At 39.5% G+C, this 20,221-nt stretch overlaps 1 protein-coding gene and 1 long non-coding RNA gene across 5 annotated transcripts; both read left to right on the top strand.

Annotated features, from left to right (window-relative positions):
• Window positions 1-1,383: 1,383 nt before the first annotated feature.
• gal3st1b (galactose-3-O-sulfotransferase 1b) lies at window positions 1,384-7,430 on the top strand. Of its 3 annotated transcripts, none has more exons than XM_043231714.1 (3): window positions 1,384-1,585; window positions 3,232-3,357; window positions 4,913-7,430. In XM_043231714.1, exons 2-3 carry the CDS (start codon window positions 3,248-3,250, stop codon window positions 6,057-6,059), a joined length of 1,257 nt encoding a protein of 418 aa, XP_043087649.1. In that variant the 5' UTR covers window positions 1,384-1,585; window positions 3,232-3,247; the 3' UTR covers window positions 6,060-7,430. The 3 variants fall into 3 exon arrangements, with proteins under 3 accessions (XP_043087649.1, XP_043087647.1, XP_043087648.1); XM_043231712.1 differs by having other exon boundaries at window positions 1,555-1,674; XM_043231713.1 differs by lacking the exon at window positions 1,384-1,585 and adding an exon at window positions 1,704-2,794.
• Window positions 7,431-9,143: 1,713 nt separating this feature from the next.
• On the top strand, window positions 9,144-15,830 carry LOC122333890. Of its 2 annotated transcripts, XR_006248686.1 has the most exons (4): window positions 9,144-9,425; window positions 12,878-12,926; window positions 13,010-13,126; window positions 13,249-15,830. It is a non-coding gene; the product is annotated as an uncharacterized LOC122333890 (long non-coding RNA). The 2 variants fall into 2 exon arrangements; XR_006248685.1 differs by having other exon boundaries at window positions 13,010-15,830.
• Window positions 15,831-20,221: the final 4,391 nt, after the last annotated feature.

The raw sequence follows: 20,221 nt of genomic DNA, 5'->3' as shown, positions 1-20,221 counted from the left end.
TTTGCGATCGCCGTGCTTTAAAACTAAATTATTATCATCTCTATTCAAGTGATGGAGGGTCGTTGAGTTTGGTTTGAAAACGTCTAAACCTTTTTAGTTCATTTTATTAAGCAGTTAGTTTCATTAAGTATGCTTGAGTAAAGTTCAAGTGCATACTTTTAAGTATACAAATATCAGCGTACTAGCAGTATACTCCTCAAGACTGAATTGGCCCACTTTGTAGTATATAAAAGTGTACTTTTAAGTATAACAGTAGTAAACTTTTGAGTACACAACTTTACTAATTAAATACTTGAAGCGGTATTTTTATTGTATTTTAAGATATAGTCTACTAGTTTAGTAGATTAATACTGCAAGTATACGCATATGTTCCATAATATCATATGAATATATGAGCATACAAGACATCAAAAGTATTTGCTTGTAAACAGAAAGATTTTTTTTCTGGCTTCATGCATCCTTTTTTTAAAACTTGAATGTGGGTAAGTTTCAGGACTTCAGAATTTTATAACCGAATTATTTTTGTTTGATTTAATTGAATAAATTTAAGGGAGGACATGAGCAGGGGTGTGTGTGTGTGTGGGGGTGTTCGTGAGTGTGTGTCTGTGTGTGCATGTCTGTGTGTGTGCACGTGTGTGTGTGTGTGTGTGCAAGCGTGTGTGTGTGTGTGTGTGCGTGAGTGTGCATGTGTGCTTGTCTGTGTGTGTGTGCGTGAGTGTGTGTATGTGTGTGTATGTGAGTGGGTGAGTGTGTGTGTGTGTGTGTGCAAGCGTGTGTGTGTGTGCGTGAGTGTGCATGTGTGCTTGTCTGTGTGTGTGTGCGTGAGTGTGTGTATGTGTGTGTATGTGAGTGGGTGAGTGTGTGTGTGTGTGTGTGTGGGTGAGTGTGTGTGTAAGTGTGTGTGAGTGTGTGTGTGTGTGCGTGTGTGTGAGTATGTGCGTGTGTGTATGTGGGTGAGTGTGTCTGTGTGTGTGTATGTGAGTGTGTGTGTGTGTGTGTGTGGGTGAGTGTGTGTGTAAGTGTGTGTGAGTGTGTGTGTGAGAGTGTGTGTGTGAGTGTGTGTGTGTGTGCGTGAGTGTGTGTGTATGTGGGTGAGTGTGTGTGTGTCTGTGTGTGTGCACGCGTGTGTGCGTGAGTGTGGGTGTGCATGTGTGCTTGTCTGTGTGTGTGTGCGTGAGTTTGTGAGTGTGTGTGTGTGTGTGTGTGTGTGTGTGTGTGTGTGTGTGTGGGTGAGTGTGTGTGTGTGTGTGGGTGAGTGTGTGTGTGTGTGCGTGAGTGTGTGTGTGTGTGTGGGTGTGCATGTGTGCTTGTCTGTGTGTGTGTAAGTGTGTGTGTGTGTGTGTGTGTGTGTGTGTGTGTGTGCGTGAGTGTGTGTGTGTGTGTGTGTGAGTGTGTGTGTGTGCGTTACACAGAGGGATTGCCCACATCACACGATTCATAAAACATGAAACAGGTTAACGGGGAACTTGAGCTTTTCATTAAACCACAGATGGGTGTGTTCTCCTGCTGGTTCCAGGCAGACTCGGCTACAAACACCCCTCCCCATTCCCAGAACACAGGAGCACCAGTAGCACAGGTTCCCGAGGTACTGAGCAGGGTCGAGAGCGCTTTTAGCTCACGATGGCAGAGTTTTGGGGGAACTGATGTGATTTTGCTTTAACAAGGACCGATCAGGTAGGAGCGCTCTCAGAAATAAAGGCGCAAAAGCTGGGGTGCTATCTTTTCAAAAGGTACATGTTTGCATCCGTTTCGGTACCTTAAAAGGTACATATTAGAACTTAAGGTGTCCATGTTTGAACCTAATAGGTACAAAAGTAAAACGGCAAAACTGTCTGTTTGATTAAATCCTGTACAATGTGCAAGAAAATTGTATTTTTTTCATGTGATTTCAGATCAATGCCTCGTTTCCTGTCCTCATTTAAACTCTCTCTTCAAAGCTCTCACGAGAAAACATAAACAGAAATGTACAACAATGTAGTTAAAAGAGACTAAAGTACTCCATTTCTCATTTAGTTTAGCCTGACGTAAAATGTTGTCCATGTAAAACGCATATATATTGCATATCTAAAATAACAAACTAAATATATAAATAAAAAGACAATTCAAAGTATTTGTAATGCATATGAATTGTATTAAAACAACACGTATTTTAGTGTAATAATTAAATCATATTAATGTTTTGCGAAAAATTAAGCGTAAGGTTATTTCTAGTTCTCGTTTAGTTTAACCTGATGTATTAAAAAGACTAAAATTGAAACTGAAATAAAAAAAATTATAAAAACTTAATAGACATACTGTAAAAAAATGATAAAAACACAACAAAAAAATAAACTAAAATAAAAAATGGTCATGGCAATACTGTCTCTCTCTCTTTCTAATTATATATGTATATATATTTAATTGAAATATTATCATAAAGTCAAATATCATGTTAATTTGATTCGTTTGGTCCACTCGTAATGTTATGCATCACTGATATCACTTCACACAGTAAACGTTGGGTTTATAATTTTAGATGAAACAGGAGTTGTTCTTGTAAACACTTGCGAGCGTTTGTTTGGTGCGTCAACAGAGAATATAAGACACTGTTTCTGTACAAATACTGACCGAGACGCGTGCGCACAAATCCACCAAACTAGTTCCTAAACTCTATTTAGACAACAGCGCAGTATAATACTCCGACGACGCGGCCGCAGCTCTCTTTACGAATGCAAACATGTCCTGTAAGACCGAGAGGACAGCTACGACACCGCAGACGTTAACCAAACGAGTCTGACCTGCTGTCAGCCGGCGGGTAATTAGCCTTAATTAAACAGCCTGCTTTCCCACACAGCGTCTGGGCAGTTTACTTCCAATCAAATCTCTTTTTTTTTGTGTAAATGTCATTTCTGGGAATTGTTTGGAAACAAAAAAAAAAATCAAAAATCGTTTTCAGTGACCAAATCTCGTATTCCGTCATTTATTGTATTTGTAGTTTTTTTTAATTTTTGACTGATGAGAGCATATTATGCTTTTTCACTCAAACGCCGATCCCAACATTCATTTCAGCTACATTTAGTCAACTGAATGGAAAAGCTAAAACAAATTTGATTGCAGCCTCCTACCTTGACTACAATTTCATCAATTCAGTTAATAATTTGCTTCAGTGCACCCCTGCTAGCTTGTGAGACTAGTCTAAGTAGTCCAAGTGATGGAGGGAGCTCAATTGTCTGTGTATGATCTGATTTGAAGGATCCCGGAGAATTAAATGGGGAATAGAGGCAAGCGACTGATACAAAAGCTGTTTTTGGGGGCATCTGTGATTTGCATCATTGCTTTCTACTGTTTGACTACATCAGACCTCCTCGCTACACACAGGTAAGGCACGTATTTGTGCTCGGATCGCTCTAAAAAATGCTTTTGCATTATTTTGGTGCCATGTGATACACTTATTCAGTGACGAATTAAATTGACATGTTTTTAAAAAAAATCACTTGCTGTAGTTTCCAGGAAAAAAGGGGGACCTTGACAACTTGCATAACCATGCATTTCATAAAATTATGTAAATTATATTAATATAATTGTGTCAGTATCTACTTGATCTGCCAAAATGTGGTAATATTCACCATAATAATAATAATAATAATAATAATGCGGGTGGTAAATCAGAAAGCCAAAACGACTTCCAATAATGAAAATGAGAAATAAATGTAGTAAAAAGTAGTCATATGTTATGCAAAGACTTCTAGAAAAGACCTTTTTGTGTTTTTTTTTATGTAGTAATTCAGTTTTTAGCTCCAAAAACCATACATTTTACCGTCGTCAACAATACAACAAATGACACTTACAGTTTATGCTAACATAATTGCACTAATTTTTACTATGATATTTGGTTTTTATGTCTGTAAAAATTCTAAATATATTATAAATTTTACATACTTTATATGTACAATGAGAATGTCTTTATTTGTAACATAAATGTAACTGCTTTATTTTCATATATAATGCAAGTATACGTTTTCATGCGCAGAACATATCTGAGGCATCCCTGTTAAAATAGCGTATTAAAATTTGTAATTAATTGATAAGTTTGAATTACATCCAACAAAGCTCATCGTTTTGAAAACGCAAGGTGTGCTCTGATTGGCCGGCTATCCAGCGCGTCGTGATTGGACGAATACTGTGAGCGTCTGACAGAAATGTTGCGCATCTGACACCAAAACGATAAATCACATTATAAACGAGGCATTTGTCGCATTATTACTGAATACCGTACTGTCTTTTACGCGTCGCGTTGCATCGCACCTTGTAAACATAACACTAGTCAGCATTCGTGATCGGAAAAACAAAAAAAGCATTACTCTTCACTACTCAAAGGCATTTGAATAGTAAGTAGCAGGTTCTTTTAATTAGAAAACGTAACTTACTTAAGTTGTGAGTCAGAAGCTCCAGACGGTTCTTGTAGAGTTGAAATCAGTCTCTGTTCACGGTCGACGTAGATTCAGGAATCGGTCCTCCTTAAATGTGCTGAACACACTCTATTATTAGTGTTGAACTGTTCTGGAACAGCGTCGTAAACACAACTTAACACTGATTTGCGGTCGTGTCCTCTTTTGGAAGCACAAACCAAGTAGTTTCACTTTTACGACGAAACAAAGCGTCTCCGGAACACGGCGCCCGCAGCAACGAACAATAGCTCCGCCTACTTCCTTTGAGTCAACATTTGAGGCGCACACCGTGACGTAGAAAAGTGGAACTTTAATCTTTGCCTCCCTAGGGGTCTTACCTAGCTTGCAACACTCCAAAGAGAAGGGAAAAGTTGAAAACGGCATCACTTAAGCACCTTCGTTTTTTAAGAGTGCGTGCACGTTAAAGTCCTCGGCGCGGATCGAATCGACAGCCTCAGCGATTGTGTTTATTTCTGTCTTTTCAGCGTCCCTCTGGCCCCTTGTTCACCGAACGTTTCAGTGCGCAGCGTTCCGCGGCGAACCCCCGAAGCAGACGTGACCTGCGCGCCTAAAGTGGACCTGATGTTCATGAAGACCCACAAGGCGGCCAGCAGCACGCTGATGAACGTTCTCCTGCGCTTCGGAGAAAAGCACCAGCTGAGGTTCGCCCTCCCAGACGGCCGTAACGACTTCTTCTACCCGTCGAGCTTCTTCCGCACCCAGGTGAAAAGCTACCGGCCGGGCCTGTGCTACAACATCGTGTGCAACCACATGCGATTCAACGCCCCCGAGGTGGAGAAGCTGCTCCCGGCGGACGCCTTCTTCTTCACCATCCTGCGAGATCCGGCAGAGCTCTTCGAGTCTTCGTTCCACTACTACAAAGCCTACGTGCCTCAAACGTGGAGGATCCCTGGAGGAAACCGGCTGGAGGAGTTTCTCAGCGATCCGAGGCGCTACTTCAACCCGCAGGGAATCAACGCTTTCTACCTCAGGAACCTGCAGCTTTTCGACTTCGGCTTCGAGAATAACTTGGAAGCCGATGACGCGAGAGTCCGAGAAGGCATCGAGTACATCGCGAGGCGCTTCCGGCTGGTTCTAATCTCGGACCACTTCGAGGAGTCGCTCATTCTGCTCAAAGACGCCCTGTGCTGGGAGATGGACGACTTGCTGTTTTTCAAACTCAACGCCAGAAACGTCTCGTCCGTGTCTCCCATGAGCCCTGAGCTGAGGGCCCGAGCTCGGGAGTGGAACGGAGCCGACTGGAGGCTTTACCGCCACTTTAACGACACTTTCTGGGCGCTCGTGGAGAACTACGGACGCAGCCGAATGGAGGAGCAGGTGATGGAGCTGCGCAGGAGAAATGCAGAGATGGAGCACATCTGCATTGAAGGCGGAGGAGCTGTGGAGGCAGCGGACATCACAGACAGACGCATGAAGCCCTGGCAGCCCGCCGGGAAAGCTTCCATACTCGGGTACAACCTGAGGAGCGACATCGAGCCAAAGTACGAAGAACTCTGCAAGAAGATGCTGACCCCCGAGATCCAGTATCTGACTGATTTAGGAGTCAATCTGTGGGTCACTAGGTTATGGGGCTGGTTTAAGGATGGTGTTGCTCAGTTTGGGTTGAGTTAGTCTAATTGCTTCATGTACGTTGGCAGTGTTCATTTGTTGGACTTACATTAACAATACACTCTTAAAGAGCTTTAAAGGAGTCTTTACAGCGGTGCCACAGAAGGAACATTTTTGGAAGCAAAAAATTACAGATCAAAATTAATGCATAAAATAAGCTTTTTCTTTATTTAAAAGTGTACAAACCGAGAAATAATGGTTAAAATAATAAAAAAAAAAAACAGCAGATGTGGTAACCCTGCATATATCATGCAAATAATTCTAATTTTATAATTTTTCTACAGTAAAATTACATAAACTAAACATCTCTCAAATTTATGGTAAAAAAGCGGTAGCTGTGGTTGCCAGAATTTTACTGTAATAAAAAAAAGTAGCAGCATCTTAATTTAACTTTTTTTACATTTTATTGCAAGTTTTACGGTTGTAATTTTAATTTAAATGCCATAATTTCATTAACTGATATAATAAGCAACCTACTGAATAATAAGCTGATGTTTGTAATACAAAAAAGCAGTGTTATTTACACAAACACTAAACACCAATACGGTTTTTCACCATATACCGTTTAACAGGTTTTTACTGTAGCATTTTTAGTCTTTTCACAGTGTATAGTTACATAAATCAATTATTAATTGCAATAAATAAAAAATGTAAACATAGTAAATAATAAAAAAGGGGAAGTAAATCAGTTCTAAATAAATACACAATTACACGCTCTAACAGTACTACGGTGCTATAATGAATAGAAATAAACTTCTTAGAAGCTAAATATTTTTAATTTAGACCTTTATAACAGTTTTCATTTATGAAAGGATATTATCTCTCACAGAATATATTAGCCTGTATTAAAACTTAAAATGCTGACATGCATTGCTAAGAATTAATTTGGTGATTCTCTTGCATTCTCAGATTAGACATTCAAATAGTTGTATCTCAGACTAATATTTTTCTGTCTTATTTTATTTGTTCATCTTATTTGTTTAGCTTTCAGATTGTGTATACATCTCCATGAAACAATATAACGACCCATGTGATTGGTTTTGCGGTCCAGGGGCACAATTTGACTGTCATAGGGCACCCCCTGTTGGCCAATGAGGGAAGAGAGACCATTATAGAGTTATTTCTGTAATCTTTGATTTTAGCTAGCTGTGACAAGCACGCGCACGCACGCGCACGCTCAAATGATTTCTCAGAGTTCTGAAGCGCGCCTAAAAATTTTGAGCCGGAAAATAAAAAAGGGATATTTAATTGACTAAGTGTACCAGAGAAGCATTATTATTTCATGATATTACAATTATATTGCTTTCTAGTGCAGAGCAATCCACATACAGTGGAGTGAGTATTTGCGTTTTATTATGTGATAATAAACTACTGAAAAACAATTAAGATGTCCTCTCATACTTCAGCATAAAGAGGAATACGACACTCTGGCTTTTAAATGTTTATGCTAATATTTTATTTATTTATTTAAAACTCTTAAATCTGTTAACTGTCAGCTTTAACATTACGAACGAACTTTTCATGCGTCAGCCAATCGATTTCAAGCACATGCCCCTTGTTTGACTCTCATTGGATAGAGCGACGTTCTCCAACGGTAAACGGGCGGGGCTTAATGAACCATTGAGCATTTTCTGTTAGGTTGTGTTTGAAAGATAGTGCTCAATTTTAAACTCGCCACTGTTTGTTTGTTTTGTTTTTTAAACACAGATTAAAGTTAATCTAAATATATATTTAGATGTAAATTCACTCTTGTTGAAAAAACGGCGGTTTTCTGGTCAGGTGGTATCTGTTACTTTTCACCTCGCTGGTCACGACCGACCAATCACACGCAAGTGCGTTCGCACAACAAATAATTTAAAAGTAATATTTTCTAAAATGTACGCACGCAGATTTATAATTATAATGTGCAGATTTAAAAGTTCTTTAGAGAGTTTTAAAAAAAGTCCTCAACAATTTACACAAAACACAATGAAAATGTGAAAGTTTCTCAAAAAGAGGTTGGTCGCCCACACCGAGATCCTTTGTGTCTCATCACACTATGGCAAGCCGATGTAACACTTAATCCTTAAAACATACTGGTATTTATTTTCATGCTATTAGTAGGTATTTCGTTAGCTGTATCTGCTATTCCATTGAACACTAACTAGCTCTACTAGTCCTTGCTTTTAGCTACCAGTAGCCTATAGTATCTATAAAAGCACTAGTATCTATTCATAGGCACTAGAATGTATTTATATCTTTTTAATTAGTATATAATATAATGAGTAAGTACTATTTAATAGTTAACAGATTAAGGCAATATATTTCTCCCGTGCAGAGTATAGGAAGTGTCGACCTTAACTTTTTATTGTAAAATTTGTAAATGTAAAAAGAACTAAATAAATGAATTTCTAAAGATACAATAAAAATCTGCAAATCTTTTAGACCTTGCAATTAGGGTTTCAGCGCCTGTTTACATATTCATGAATAAATGTGTATGTAGGCTTTAAAATCATTTAAACAAATGCCATGTTTGTGTAATATACAGCTTTTGACAGTTGTTTGTTTTATTGTCAAGGGCATAATTTTTTATATCGGGCCGATGCCAGTATTTGACAGCTGCCACTGTCTATGATCTCATCAGTAATAATAACCAAATTATTAATAAATAAAAATTGTTAATAAAAAAAACTGATGGTCTGTAAACATCTGGATATTTAAAGCACTCTTAGATACGGAATGCCCCCCATTACTTTACAAAGCTATATTTATTTGAATTCTTAATAATTACTTCATTTTATATTTATTAATAATGCAATTATTTTCAAAAAATGAGCAGCTTATATAATTTAATAAAAATGCACAAAATAAATTTGTTAGAATTGCGATGTCAAATGGAGTCGATGGTAATTGTAATCGAAATGAATCATGCAACCAGTGCGGATTCACACCCTCGGATATTTCTTGAAATGGCGCTGTGTTTAAGGAAAGACGAGCAAAAAAAGATCTTATAGCTTCGCGTGGACGAGTCATAAATGGTAAAAAGGCTTGCCATACTTTAATCGCCCAATGGCGCCGCGCCGCACGCAGAGTGGGCGGAGCCTCGCAGATCCCGCCCACCGTCGGGTAATCGTCGGTTCGTCTGAACCGAACTGCAGTGCAGAGCCGGAATGGGGGGCTTGGCCCCGGTCCAGCACGGTCAAAATTAGCTCTCTGTTGAATTACATGCAGTCAGCCAGTGGAAGCGGCTGGGATCCCGACGCCCCAGTCCCGCAGCCTTGTACGGGGTGCCCAAACCCCGCAAGGCTGCTGCTCGGGTCCGCCGTCGTCCGAGAACGCCTTTCCCCACAGCAACTTTAACAGCAAAGGACAAGAACAAAGACTTTATCTGTAAGTAAACCTTCACACATTCGCCAAAAGTTAACGACACTTGGCCGCTCTTCTAATACCGCGCGATCGGGAGAAGAGCGCACGAAATGTGATCTAAGTAATGCTCGCAAAAACTCGTGACGGACGGGAATACGGTCGAAAAACGGGAATAACGAAAGTGCCTCTGTAGATGTGCTGATATGTCAGCGCCTCCTTTGTTCTGCCAGTACTAGTGTCTACACTCGATTCGGATTAATAAACGACAGAAACGTGCTAAAGACAGTAAAAGAGCAGCAGAGCACTGCAAGAACTGAATGTACTATTTGTACCCAGACACAGACTGACTGTATTCCCCCCAGTCTGCCACCTACACACACACACACACACACACACAAACCCAGCTTTACTAATGCATTATCTGGGTTACTGATGTGACTGTAACTTGCATCTGAACTAAAGCGTGGGGTTCTCGGTATCACCAGCACGCCCGACGGGTTTGGAAAAGCCATTGCATCCGAAGCCTCTCGATGCCAGACTCATTTCTCGGTTCATGTTAGGACAAGGTGTCTTTATTTTTCTCCCCAACCGTTTTCACCTCATTCAGCAGAATACCACGTATCTGTGATAGATCGGGACCGTCTAGGGAGCTCCAGAGCAGTTGCATGCATGGCACAGTCCTAAATTTAGACACAAAGATGAAGTCATGCATACGGGCATCGACGGAGACGTGTCTCCTTCGCCTTTACACTCATTTCAGCTGTCTGTTTTAAAATGCATGGGCATGTGAAATGACTCAAGTGGCATTGCAGTCATTTGATCACAAATCGGTGTGCATGCAGTTGGGGTCGGTTGCTTTTTTTTTTAACTCGTTATTGCATGGCGAAAATAGGGTGTGCATTTGTAGAAAGGGGTAAGGTTGACGTGAGCTGGAACGGGGTCAGCAGGGGCGTGTTTCCACAATCGGTCTGTTCTGCAGCAGTCGGCTGGGTTCATCGGGTTCATGCGCGCTCAGTATGGCGGGCTGAGGCGGGGGAAAATGTGACCTCGTTTGACTGGATTTGGAAACGCTCCAAGCTGCGGTCGGGGAAGTGGAATGGGAGGCAGGTGCCTGGCCGGCGAATGCGAGCATGTGCGTTTGCTTAAGAAGAGAAAGGCACATGCTCGCCTGCGTTTGTCTCCGGCGGTGCATGTTGCAGGCTTGCACCGAGCGTATCAGATAGATTCTGTCACCGTCTGAAGTCTTTCTGACTCAGCAGGAATGTGGGAGGATGACTGTTTCTTCAGAGCAGAGATTACGACCTTTAATTTATGAGGTGTTATGCGTGCATCTCAGAAATGTGGTATTTTTGTAACCGAGCGCAACAGAAAACTCCGGTACCGACTCACCAAACAGCTCACCAAAAGCGAACATTGGGTCGTTGATGAGTTTGTTTCTTCAGCGGATTTGGAGAAATGTAGCTTGGCGTCACTGCAGTGAATGGGTGCCGTCGGACTGAGAGCCCGAACAGCTGAACAAAACAAATCAGAATAATCCACGCCACTCCGGTCCGCCGGACGACGTCTTGTGAAGCCAAAAGAGAGAAGCAGATCCGTAAAGACACTTTAAACCGCTGCTTTCAGGCAAAATGTTTCCGTAATCCACAATAACAAGCAAGCGATGTCATTCTAAATATATGTTCCAATGAAGAAACAAACTCTACATCTTGGATAACCCGAGGGTGAACACGTTTTCATTTTTGGACGAACTACCCCTTTTAATAAAGGTATATGCTTCGTTTAAAGCCAACACCTTGGATTAAGTAATTTTCTTTAAAATAAGCATTTAACAGTAAAATCCCTGGTGAAACACTCAATTTCCCAACGGTTCCTCAAAACAATGTTCATCAATGGGATATATCATAAAAAAAAAAATTAAATATATAAGCAACGAATTGGAATAAGAAAAAGAATAGAGCAATCTATAGAGACTTTTTGTTAACCGTGTAAGTAAAAAGAAAAGAAGCTTGTGGGGTTGTTTGTTAAATATAAGAAAATAAGCAGTTAGTAATAAATATATATATATATATATATATATATATATATATATATATATATATATATATATATATATAGATATAGAATTAGAATTGCAAGAGTCAGAGGGTCAAATAAAGATGGAAGAGATGTGTTTTGATGATGGCTAAGGTCATTCCACCATCAGGGAACATTTCTTTTAAAAATCTATGGAAGCGATTTCGTGCATCTTTGGGATGATTACAATAAAGCAACGTACACAAGCTTCTTGAGGTCATATAAGTATGAGGTAATAAATTTAGGTAAAGTAATTCAGAGCCAGGAGCGCAAAAACGAATGCCTTCAATTTTATGCAAGCAGCTATTGGCAGCCGGGTGTGACGTGCATCCTTATTGGCTCGTTAAAAAAATAATCTCGTTGCCGCGTTTTGGATAAACGGTAAAGGTTTGATAGAACTGGATGGAAGACCTGCCAAGAGAGCGTTGCAATACTCACAAGGAGAATACTGAACAAGGAGTTGTGAAGCAGAAATAAGGGTCTGGTCTTCTTGAAATGGAATAAAGCAAATCTGCATGACCAGAGCGTTTTAGCAGTGTTGGCTGAGAAAGTCAGCTGATCGACAATCATTACTCCAAGGTTTCTGGCTGTTTTTTGAAGGAGAAACCGTTATGAAGTGATTGGCAAGGTTGAGTTGAAGGTGATGGTCCTGCATTCAGCAAGAAATGTCTGTTGGACGAGATGAGAGGTAGAGGCGAGTGCCATCCGCATAGCGGTGACACGAAAAGCCATGTTTCTGAATAACAGAACCTAGCGATGCCATGCAGAGCGGGAAGAGAAGCGGTCCGAGGACCGAGCCCTGAGGCACCCCGCTAGCTAGATGCTGCGGCTTGTGGCAGATGCTGTTTCCTTGTGAAAGTGAAACTACTTTATTTCAGGACACTTCAACCCAAACGTTAGAGTGTGTTTACGGAGAACCTGATAGAGCAGCCTGTCAATATTGCCCGCCTTCAAATGCTATAAATGACATTATATATGGACGTATATAAACTTTGCAAAGACAGCCTGGTGCTTCTGACAGCCTGTAAGTATGTTTTATTATTTACAGAATCTGCTACTAGCTATTGAAACACGAGTTTTGGGCAGTGTAGAGTAGTGCCTGTTGTTTCACAAACGCAGAAACGGTTTGCATAAAAAGACAGTGTACAGTATACTGAAAACAACCTCATTAATGCACCACAATATGATCCTTTTAAAACAACCCTTTTTTTGGATTACCTTATCTAAAACACATGCGGAAAAAACTCCACTAATAGCAAGAAGTGATCTTCGTTTGGCGCGTGGGCTCTTTTAGCTCGCGCTCTTCGGTACCCGCGTGAATACATTGTTTTCGAACGCCGTGAAGGTGAGTGAGAGATAGCAAGAGTGACGATGATCTGAAAAGACCTCCCTTTCTCTCGCAGGTTGTTTCTTCAACATGACACCAACAGGAGCAATGGGGGATCCCATTAGGTAGGTCGAGTCACAGTGTTCCAGTGGTTTTCCAGCGTCCCGATCGCCCGGTGATTTCCTGTATTGTGCGTTAACTTCCTCAGCGCCGACGGCTGTGTTCCTGAACCCGGCGGCGCGGAGAGGAACGACCACGAAAGATCGACATTCCACCCGTCCGACGCGGGATAGAGAACGGCCCTCTGGGGAAATTGTATCCTCATGTATATTCTTTTTTTATTTCCTAAATCATGTATATCCTTATTTTTTATGGTTATGGCGTGCGGTACAGATGAATTATGACGCTGGGGCTATTTCCCCATCTATGTGATTAATAACATTTTAGAAAAACCTGGGACTCTAAGCCTTGATGATATGCTCTTCGGAGGGGGCGGCAGTAAAGACACACAGCACCTCAAGACAGACCTGACAGACTGGAGCTTCACTAAAGACCCACATGTCTGTGTTTGCAAACTCCACAGGGGCCCTCGGGGGCCCGGCGGCGGCGGCGGCGGCAGCAGCAGCACGTCTTCCACTTGTCCACTTCTACTTTATACGGCTGGACTCTTTCATACCTCTGTGAATTCCTGTGAACAAACCCATCGAGAAATGTTCAGTGTTCTGTATCCGCACGCAATGTGACAAACGCTAGAGATCGATGTGTGTTTTTAAGGGACATCAACTTCGGGGGTTTCCGCGCGGACGAACAGAACTGGTGTCGAAACAAGCGAAAAATTGGTGAAGGAACCGCACACAAATTGAGGACATTTCCAACACGCACGCAAACAGATCGTTTAGTGTAGAGATGATTTTCGATCAGTGAAAAACAATTAAATGTAGACGACGGATTTCACGTAGAAATTACACTAAATAATTCCCGCTCGGAAATTAAAACAGAGTTCTCCCATTTAAGCCAATTTCACCACAAATAAAGTACATCGCAAGAAAATAGCGATTTTCTAGGCAAGTAACGCATTGCATTTATTGTCTTGTTTGTTTTTTTTTTAAGTTGAAAGACAGAAAACGTATATTCTTGCCAAACACACCCGCAAAACCTTTTATTCGGAACTTTGATTATTTAGTGTACAGAATCGTACAAAAGACACGGAAAGTGAATCCGATTTCTGTTTTCGGGTTACGCACCGCTCTTAACTATCGAATCGTCCGGAAATTGTTCCGTAAGGTCTTTTTTTTTTTTTTTTTTTTTTTTTCAATTGCACTGAAGCGATGCAACGCACTTGTGACACACAATTGCCAAACGTAAACTTTAAGGGTTTTTTTTTTTTTGCAACTTTTACCTACTTAAAAGTATTCGCAATCAGAACTAGCGACGTCCGCTAGCCCGTGGCCATTTTGAGTATCGCCAAATTGATCAAGTCTAGCGCCACCATTCACGGAAGCACTTTGACGTCCCTCTCGGATGCATCCATACGTCTCCGTCGCTAAACCACGTCAACGTCAGTCAGTACTCACACCTTACAGTATTTACTAAGGCTAAGAGTCCCCACTTCTTCTCATGCAGTTACTAAAAAAAGCTACAGAGCTCATCTTCTTTGTTAAATTTAAATTTTTTGCTTGTTAAGTTTTGCTTTTGAACTTTTTGTTTTGGTTTTAGTTGCTTTGCCAGTATATTAAAGTGTAATCATGTACGTTGTGATATAGAAATAGCTGTAGAGACGCATTGTTTCCTTGTGGTAAGTGACTGAGATGCTGCCACGGATTTGAGACACTGATGAATGGTGCTATTTTGGACTTTAATCTGCTCCTTGGTAAGGAAGCTCAGATGGGTTTATTTTATATTTTCATGTTCGGAAGAGGTGTTGGTACTTTGTTGTCTGGTTGTCGTAACTCGGATCGGATCGACTTTACTCCCCCTTGTTGTTTCTGTGTGGCTTTCTCATTGGACGGAAAAACAGATTTGCCGAAGAGTTGGCGTTTTGGTTTTTTTTTTTTTTTGGTTTTTACTCGAAGGTGATTATTTGGGAAATTCCGAAACTCTCTTAGACGGTCGGAGCAATCACAAAACTGCAATTCGTAACACTATCTACCCTTTAACGTAAAGGACTAATTCGAGGAGTAGTTACGGTTCCTGGCACTATAGTCACTTCAGGCAATAGCGAACTCTCATACTCACGGGACGGGTTTCATGTTTTCGTTTTAGCGACCAACTTCTAATACATCGAGGACACGTTCAAATAGACATCGTGAAGGACGCGGTCGCTGTTGTAGTTCGCCGTGCACGGTCCCAGGCCGACGGAGTCTATATAGTGTACATATACAGGTCAGATTTATCATCCCGCACCAGTCTAACGAGGACAGGAACGCTCATCCGAGTCCTTCGATGTATTTTCAAAGGCAAAACATGTAGCAGCAAAACCAACGTGGTCTCGTGGACGCGTCTAGCGGCTGGTTTTGTACTCTACTTTTCTGCGTCTTAGGATGAGAACCAAAAAGCTTTATATTTATTCGTTTAAGTAGCACGGTATCGTCAACTCGGTATTTGCAGTTTTGTCTTTGCTTCCAGTTCACATACTTTTACGAATCCTAACTCAGAGTCCGACTGGAAAGCCCACGTTAGTTTCTTAGTCTTCCATTTATTTTGTCCACTACCCAGTGGGGACCTTCCCGGCTTGCTCTAGTCTTTCCTTAGTGCTTATCGATCGCATGCTCTCCGCTCTTCCTTTTTTGTTTGGTTTCTGATCTGAATGACTCTCCTTCGCGGTTTCTTCTCATAGATTAGGTAGATGCCAAACGTGTTGTAAATAGCCAGTGAGTAGCTTGTAGTATCTTGTATTATTCTGTAATAACTGTGTATGATTGGTGTACAAAACATGGAGTGTAGCCTTGTCATCTTTGTAAGGATGCACAGGGGTTTCATGTTATTTTGCAACTTAAGCTGTAGTTGAATAAATATGCAAGCTCTCGCTATCCTCTGTGTTGTTTATTGGTCTTGCAGTTCAAGAATCGCATTGTGTGTAAGGTTTGGGGACAGTGTGTTTTTGAGAGTCGCGCGCTTTTGTTTTAGCAAGGACGCATTCGATTGATCAAAATGTATGGGAGCCTGTTTCCGCCACGGACTACAAAAATAAAAATCTAGTTTATTTTAATTACGTGGAAAAAATTGCATGATATAAACAGAGGTGTGAGTTTATAGAGATAATAAAGAGTCGCCTTTTTATTATTATTTTTTTATTCAGTGGTGGAAACGGGCTCCCTATATGACATTCATAATGTTTTAATAAATACATTTTATTTTTAAGGATTCCCAGATGAATAATGCATCGGTTTCCACAAAAATATGAAGCAGTTTTCCAATAAAAATCATTAAATTATTCCGATTTCTGAAGGATCGTGTGACACTGAAGACTGGAGTGAAGACGCTGAAAATACAGCTTTGATCAAATAAATAATTTAAATTTTAACGCATGCTCGCATAGAAAAAGGCCATTTTTAAATTCTATTAAAATTTTACAATTTTTACTGTATTTTTTTGTTTTAATAATGACAGCCTCAGCGAATGGAAAAGCCTTCTTGTAGAAGCCTTTTACAGTATATTCACACAGAAAACCGCTATTAAATAAAATAATTTTCACAGTATTACTGTTTTAGTGTATTTTGTCAAATAATAATGCCGTTTCTGTGACTTCTTATAATGGAGACTAAAGTGCAAAAGTTAAAATCTCAAACGGCATACAATAATAATTTGTGTTTTTCCCGGTAACCGACAACAACAAAGAAAGCAATGTTTAATTCAGTCACTAGTTTGCTTCAACACGTCCAGCTCAAGTCTCATTTAATAAAGTGCAGGCCTTGCTACGGAAAGTCTCGCTCTGTGATTATGTCTATTAGACAGACTCTGCGGTTATATTCCGAGGGGACAAGAAATCTTTTCAGGCTCGTAATCACATGGAAAGGGCCTCCAAGCAGAATCGGGAGCCTCTCCTAAAAGTCCCCCGCGGATGCCACCGAAACGTCTCTGTAATGGACGACGGCTCCGCCGAAGCTCACCGCTGACCATTTGAACATGATTCGTACCGCCCTTCGAATCTCTTCGCCCTCCATCTGTTGCTTTTTAATGATCTCTTCGCACAAAAAGGCCTTTCATTAACGATCATGTGCAAGCTATGATCATATAACCCCGGTGCTTTTAACCGCATTCTGGCAGAATTAGAAGGTGTCCAGTTCTGCGGAAATGAGCCGCAGGATTAAACGAGATCTACTTCAGTCTGTTTCTGACTGAAAGGATGCTGAGAACAAGCTCCTGTAGCCTTTATTTAAAGGATTACTTTTACAAAACCGCATTCAGAAAGTATTGGGACAGTTCTGTCATTGTTGAGAAAGTTGGGAAATATTGTATTTTAAAATAACTGTTTTGTATGTGAATATTATGTTAAAATATCATTTATTTCTGTGATGCGAAGCTGATTTTTCATCATTTTCTTCGTTACTTCAGTCTTCAGTTTCACCTAATCCTTCAGAAATCATTCTGTGATCATTTAGAAACGTTTGATTATCACATTTTTTATTTTTTGGCTGCTTTATAACATTTTTTAGTTTTTTTTTGGAAAACTGTGGCGCTGTTTATTTATTGTTTTAGGATTTTTTGATGAATAAAATGTGGGGAGGAAACAGCATTTATTAAAAATAGAAATCTCGTCTAACAATATAAACTGTTAATGACGTTTGGGGTTGATAAAGACTTTCTTTAAAAGCAATTAGAGTTTCTTAGATAAAGATAAAGAGTTTCTTAAAAAGAATTGAATTTTTTTTTAATTAATAAAAAGTAATAGAGAAGACTTTTATTATTTTATTTTTATTATTTATAGGTTGGAAATAAAAAAAAAAAAACATGCACACACCCAAAAACAAAAATCTCTTCAGTTAAAATATCACAAATAAATGTTTGTTTTTTTAAATAGAAAACATATTTTAATTGATTGAGACATTTCTTTAAAAAAGGAAAACATTAAAAAAATTATTGATTACATATACATGTATATATATAGATATATATATATATATATATATATATATATATATATATATATATATATATATATATATATATATATATATATATATATATATATACACATATATATACACATATATATACACATATATATATATATATATACATATATATATATATATATATATATATATATATATATATATATATACATAAACAAACAGAAAAGTCTATATATATATATGGAAGCCTGTCTCCACCATGATGTTAATTTTTTTTTTCTACACAAATTTGACATTTTTCACAATTCTAATATTATCTTGCATTTTAAAAAGTCACAATTGCAAAAAAAAGTCGCAATTTCCTTTTTTGCTTTTTCCAGTAGCAACATAAATCTGAATTATGAGACGCAAAATTCTGAATTTTGAGACTTAAGTAAAAAAAACTGCAAAAAAAAATAAATAAATGATGAGATATAAACTCGGTACTGAGAGAACAGACTCAGAATTGTGTGATAAAAAGTTTCAGTTACCTTTCTTTATTTTTCTTTGGTCTCTCTGCCTTATTTTGTAAAGAAGGAGCGTCGTGGCGATTAGTCGCTTCTGGTGTCAGTCGACTTGCATTCGACAACAAACTATAAAAACAGTAGAAAAGAAGCGGAAAACAGTCGATTTTATCTCATGAAATGAAATGCATACATTTTAAGTGTCCAAATGCGGTTATTGTTTGGGGTCATGCGATCATTTTATCGTCCTACGGGCTGCAGGAACTCGGACAGGATTTCACTACAATGGCATTGAAGTTGCTCTTTGTGTTCTGCAGCAATATCTTACTCAATGAATTCATTCTGGAACGCAAACAAGATTATCTGAGCGTAGCGCCCCGTAAAACTTCCTGTTTTCTGAGCGCTGCAGGACAACAGCCTTGTGCGATGGGCTTCACGTAAACAGGATACCGTCCTTCCCCGCAAACGGCGCTGTTATCCAATTATTACAGATGACTGTCATTGCTCTTCTGGACAGCTGCAGCTCTGCTTTTCAGTTTCAGCTCCAGGATGGCGTACGGTCAGCCTAAAATGCGTCCGGACGCTTAAAAACCCACCATTCAGGGCATCGGTCGAAACCCTGGCAAACGCCTGTGATTTTCTGCCGTAAAACATGGGCATGTTGCAACACAACTAACTACATTTGGGTGACTATGCATGCATAAAGTACGTTTCTGTAATGCTTTCTACGAAACGGCCAGGTTCTGTTGTGGAAACGGTCACAAACACAAAAGCGATTGTGCATTGGCTTTCTTTGTCTCTTCCTTTTGTCCTAAAATCCCTCAAAAGAGGTTAGCGAGTGCATCTGGCACGCCGCTCTGGCCGCTCGCCACAACTCACACAAATCTGTTGCAGCTGAGCGACGAATTCAGACGGAGTCGAGAGAGACCCGGAGGAGCACAGCTGACACAACAGCACTTCTACAGACACACCTTCACCTATATCTTAGGAAACATCACGCATGTTCACGTTACCAGACCAAACATGAATCAACCTGAAATCTGTGACCATAAAGAGTCTGCTACCCTGTTAACTTTAGATTAGGGAAATGAATTAATGGCGTAGCGTGTATGTATCAGTCCTTAAACGCATCCAAAATAAAAGTATTTGTTTATACAATATATGTGTGTACATGTATGTATATATTTAAGAAAAACATGCCGTTTATATACATTAAATACAGTGGGTACCGAAAGTATTCAGACCCCCTTAAATGTTTCACTCTTCGTTTTATTGCAGCCATTTGCTAAAATCATTTTTTTTTCCTCATTAATGTGCGCACAGCACCCCATATTGACAGAAAAACAAAGCATTGTTGACATTTTTGCAGAAAAACTGAAATATCACAGAAAAACTGAAATATCACATGGTCGTAAGTATTCAGACCCTTTGCTCAGTATGTATATATACATAATATTAAACTGTATGCATGAATATGATATAATATGTAAAAATCTTTTCATTTTGGATGCATATATATATATATATATATATATATATATATATATATATATATATATATATATATATATATATATATATATGTAAAGGGTAACTATTATCTACGGAAGCCTTTTTCCACCATGGAATGTATTTTTTTTACATCTCACAGAATTGAGAACTGCAAGAAGTATATTGGATGCAGTCAGCTTTATATTAGAGGAATGAATTAATGGCGTTTGCTTAGTCAGGCATTAATATTACCGTAGATAACGCTTGTTCTTAGTGATGTGATGTTTAACCCGCAAGTAGAAGCACTTACTCTGTCTGTCTCTGAACCTCCGTTTTTGGTAGCTCTACGTC

Source organism: Puntigrus tetrazona, unplaced genomic scaffold (genome assembly GCF_018831695.1).
Source record: "Puntigrus tetrazona isolate hp1 unplaced genomic scaffold, ASM1883169v1 S000000401, whole genome shotgun sequence".
Classification (NCBI taxonomy): Eukaryota; Metazoa; Chordata; class Actinopteri; order Cypriniformes; family Cyprinidae; genus Puntigrus; species Puntigrus tetrazona.
The sequence above is the reverse complement of the archived record's forward strand: the minus strand, read 5'-3'. Positions and strand labels throughout refer to the sequence as shown.

What these genes read in the sequence shown, in the direction of transcription:
- gal3st1b (XM_043231714.1), top strand. Translation starts at nt 3,248, where the DNA reads ATGGGGAATAGAGGCAAGCGACTGATACAAAAGCTGTTTTTGGGGGCA. An exon ending in GACCTCCTCGCTACACACAG is followed by an intron (nt 3,358 to 4,912) that starts GTAAGGCACGTA and finishes CTGTCTTTTCAG; the next exon opens with CGTCCCTCTGGCCCCTTGTT.